General features: G+C 54.5%; 1 protein-coding gene across 1 annotated transcript in view; it reads left to right on the top strand.

Moving 5' to 3' along the window:
• Positions 1 to 1,021: 1,021 nt before the first annotated feature.
• gja4 (gap junction protein alpha 4) overlaps positions 1,022 to 2,500 on the top strand; it is a 1,650-nt gene continuing 171 nt past the window's right edge. Inside the window, exon 1 of the mRNA XM_030346321.1 lies at positions 1,022 to 2,500. This exon is cut by the window's right edge and continues 171 nt beyond it. Coding sequence (XP_030202181.1) covers positions 1,049 to 2,248 — 1,200 coding nt within the window. The 5' untranslated portion in view covers positions 1,022 to 1,048 and the 3' untranslated portion in view covers positions 2,249 to 2,500.

The following is a 2,500-nucleotide window of genomic DNA, read 5'->3' as shown; positions in this document are numbered from 1 at the left end:
CAGAACTATAAGCAAAAGTAAATACACAAGACTCCAGGCTGTTGTAATCAGAGGTTCATGTGGCTACGAGAGTTTATGTGTATGTGTGTATATATGATGTGTGTATATATGTGTGTGTGTGTGTGTGTGTGTGTGTGTGTGTGTGTGTGTTTGTGTGCGTGTGTGTGTGTGCGCGTGTGTGTGAAGATTTCTAGTTTATAACAGTGATCAACAATGAGTCAATGTTTGTATTAGCAAAATAAACTTGCCATTTCCAGGGCATTTGATGGATTCATCAAGCTAATAGATTCATGTCATTGACATTTAATTGAGCAGATACATGTATTAATAACGTATTGTAAACATTAAATAGCCAGTACACTATTTTTTTAATTTCAGTTTTCTTTTTATGGCTTCATCATATGGTAGCACACACACACACACACACACACACACACACACACACACACACACACACACACACACACACACACACACACACACACACACACATACACACAAACACACACTTTGTTTAGAAGAGGCTTGTGGAAGTGTGATGTTGCTGTGAGGTCATGGAATAATAAATAAGAGGAGCTGTTCTGTTCCAGAATAGTAAAGAAAAACAGACATACTTTTGTGGTCGCGTTAAGGAGAAACTCAAATCCTTGGTTGGTTGCCCACGGTAAACATCAAACACCTTTTATCACACCTTTATCCAAACTCAGGGAAGAGAAAAACATATGGTGGCTATGAGTTTCAGCTTCAAGTTGTTTTGTCTCACAAGGAGAAGGGCTGCTCTAATACAAAAAAAGAAGGGCTAATACATCTTATCTAATCCTTTCTCTGTCACCTCTATCTCCCTTTACAACTCTACCCTTTTCACTCTGCCACTCCTTTTCTATCTCACTTTCTTTTTCTCTTCCATCTCTCTCTCTCTCTCTCTCTCTCTCTCTCTCTCTCTCTCTCTCTCTCTCTCTCTCTCTCTCTCTCTCTCTCTCTTTCTCTCCCTCTCTCCCTCTCTCCCCCCCCCCCCCAGGTCCCACCAGGCTCGCGGCGGTGGGGGACCATGTCCCGGGCCGACTGGTCCTTCCTGGAGCACCTGCTGGAGGAGGGCCAGGAGCACTCGACGCGCGTGGGCCGCGTGTGGCTCACCGTGCTCCTCCTGTTCCGCATGCTGGTGCTGGGCGTGGCCGCCGAGTCGGCCTGGGACGACGAGCAGTGCAACTTTGTGTGCAACACGGAGCAGCCCGGCTGCGAGTCGGTGTGCTACGACCGCGCCTTCCCCATCTCCCACTTCCGCTACTTCGTGCTGCAGGTCATCTTCGTCGCCACGCCCACCATCTTCTACTTCGGCTACCTGGCGGTGCGCACGGCCAAGGACCAGTCCGAGGAGGAGGAGGCGGAGGAGGAGGACGGGGTGGCGGAGGGGGAGAGGGCGGCGCAACAAGAGGGGCGGGGCCGAAGCGCGGCGGTGGCGTCCTCCGGGGCGAGGGCGGCTAGGAAGGGCAAGGGACTGGAGGTCATCCAGGAAGAGGGGGGCGAGGAAGAGGGCTTGCGAGAGAACGCCGGCAAGGCCGCCAAGGAGGCGTCGGAGTCTCCGAAGCTGAAGGGGAGGCTGCTGGGGGTGTACACCGTCACCATCTCCGTCACCGTGCTCCTGGAGGCGGGCTTCATTGCCGGCCTGTGGGTGCTGTACGACGGCTTCGTGATCGCCGCGCGCTACGAGTGCGTGGGGCTGCCCTGCCCCCACACGGTGGACTGCTTCGTGTCGCGGCCCACCGAGAAGACCATCTTCACCATCTACACGCAGGCCATCGCCGGCCTCTCCCTGCTGCTGAACCTGCTGGAGCTCCTCCACCTGCTCCAGCTGGCCGTCTCCCAGCGACTGGAGAAGCGCTACCGCCGCGGCGCCACCTCGCTGCCGTCGCCGCGGTGGCGGCGGCGGCAACCGGGGGGAGACCACACCCCGATCCAACTTCCGGCGCAAGAAGCCCCTTCGTACTGCCCCGCCGTCCCCGGAGAGGGCTACCCCGAGCCCCCCGGGAGCTACGTGGTGGTGGACACCCTGAGGTCCGAGGTGAACTGGGGGGCCGGCGGGGGAGCGGGGAACGGCGAGGGCGACATCCCGCCCAGCTACCTAAACTGCTTGGGCGGGATGCGCAGCACACATTCCCCCAGGGCCCACGTGAAGAAGCACGTCCACGGCAACGGGAAACACAGAAAAGACAACCATAAAGTCCACGCCAAGCTGAAACACTATGTATGATGCTAGTATCTCCATCTGGAGGCCAATTAACCATGAACATCTTTTTTTATACCTCATATATATATATATATAGAGAGAGAGATATTAACACATCTGTGAGTGTGATGTGGTGAAAAAGGAGAAAGAATTCTCTGTTCAGTGACCCCTTCGGCTTTGTTCACAAACACACACACACACACACGCACACGCACACGCACACGCACACGCACACACACCCAAACCCACACACACACACACTGCGCCGACGTCAAA

The sequence above is a fragment of the Gadus morhua genome, chromosome 22 (genome assembly GCF_902167405.1).
Source record: "Gadus morhua chromosome 22, gadMor3.0, whole genome shotgun sequence".
Classification (NCBI taxonomy): Eukaryota; Metazoa; Chordata; class Actinopteri; order Gadiformes; family Gadidae; genus Gadus; species Gadus morhua.
The sequence above is the reverse complement of the archived record's forward strand: the minus strand, read 5'-3'. Positions and strand labels throughout refer to the sequence as shown.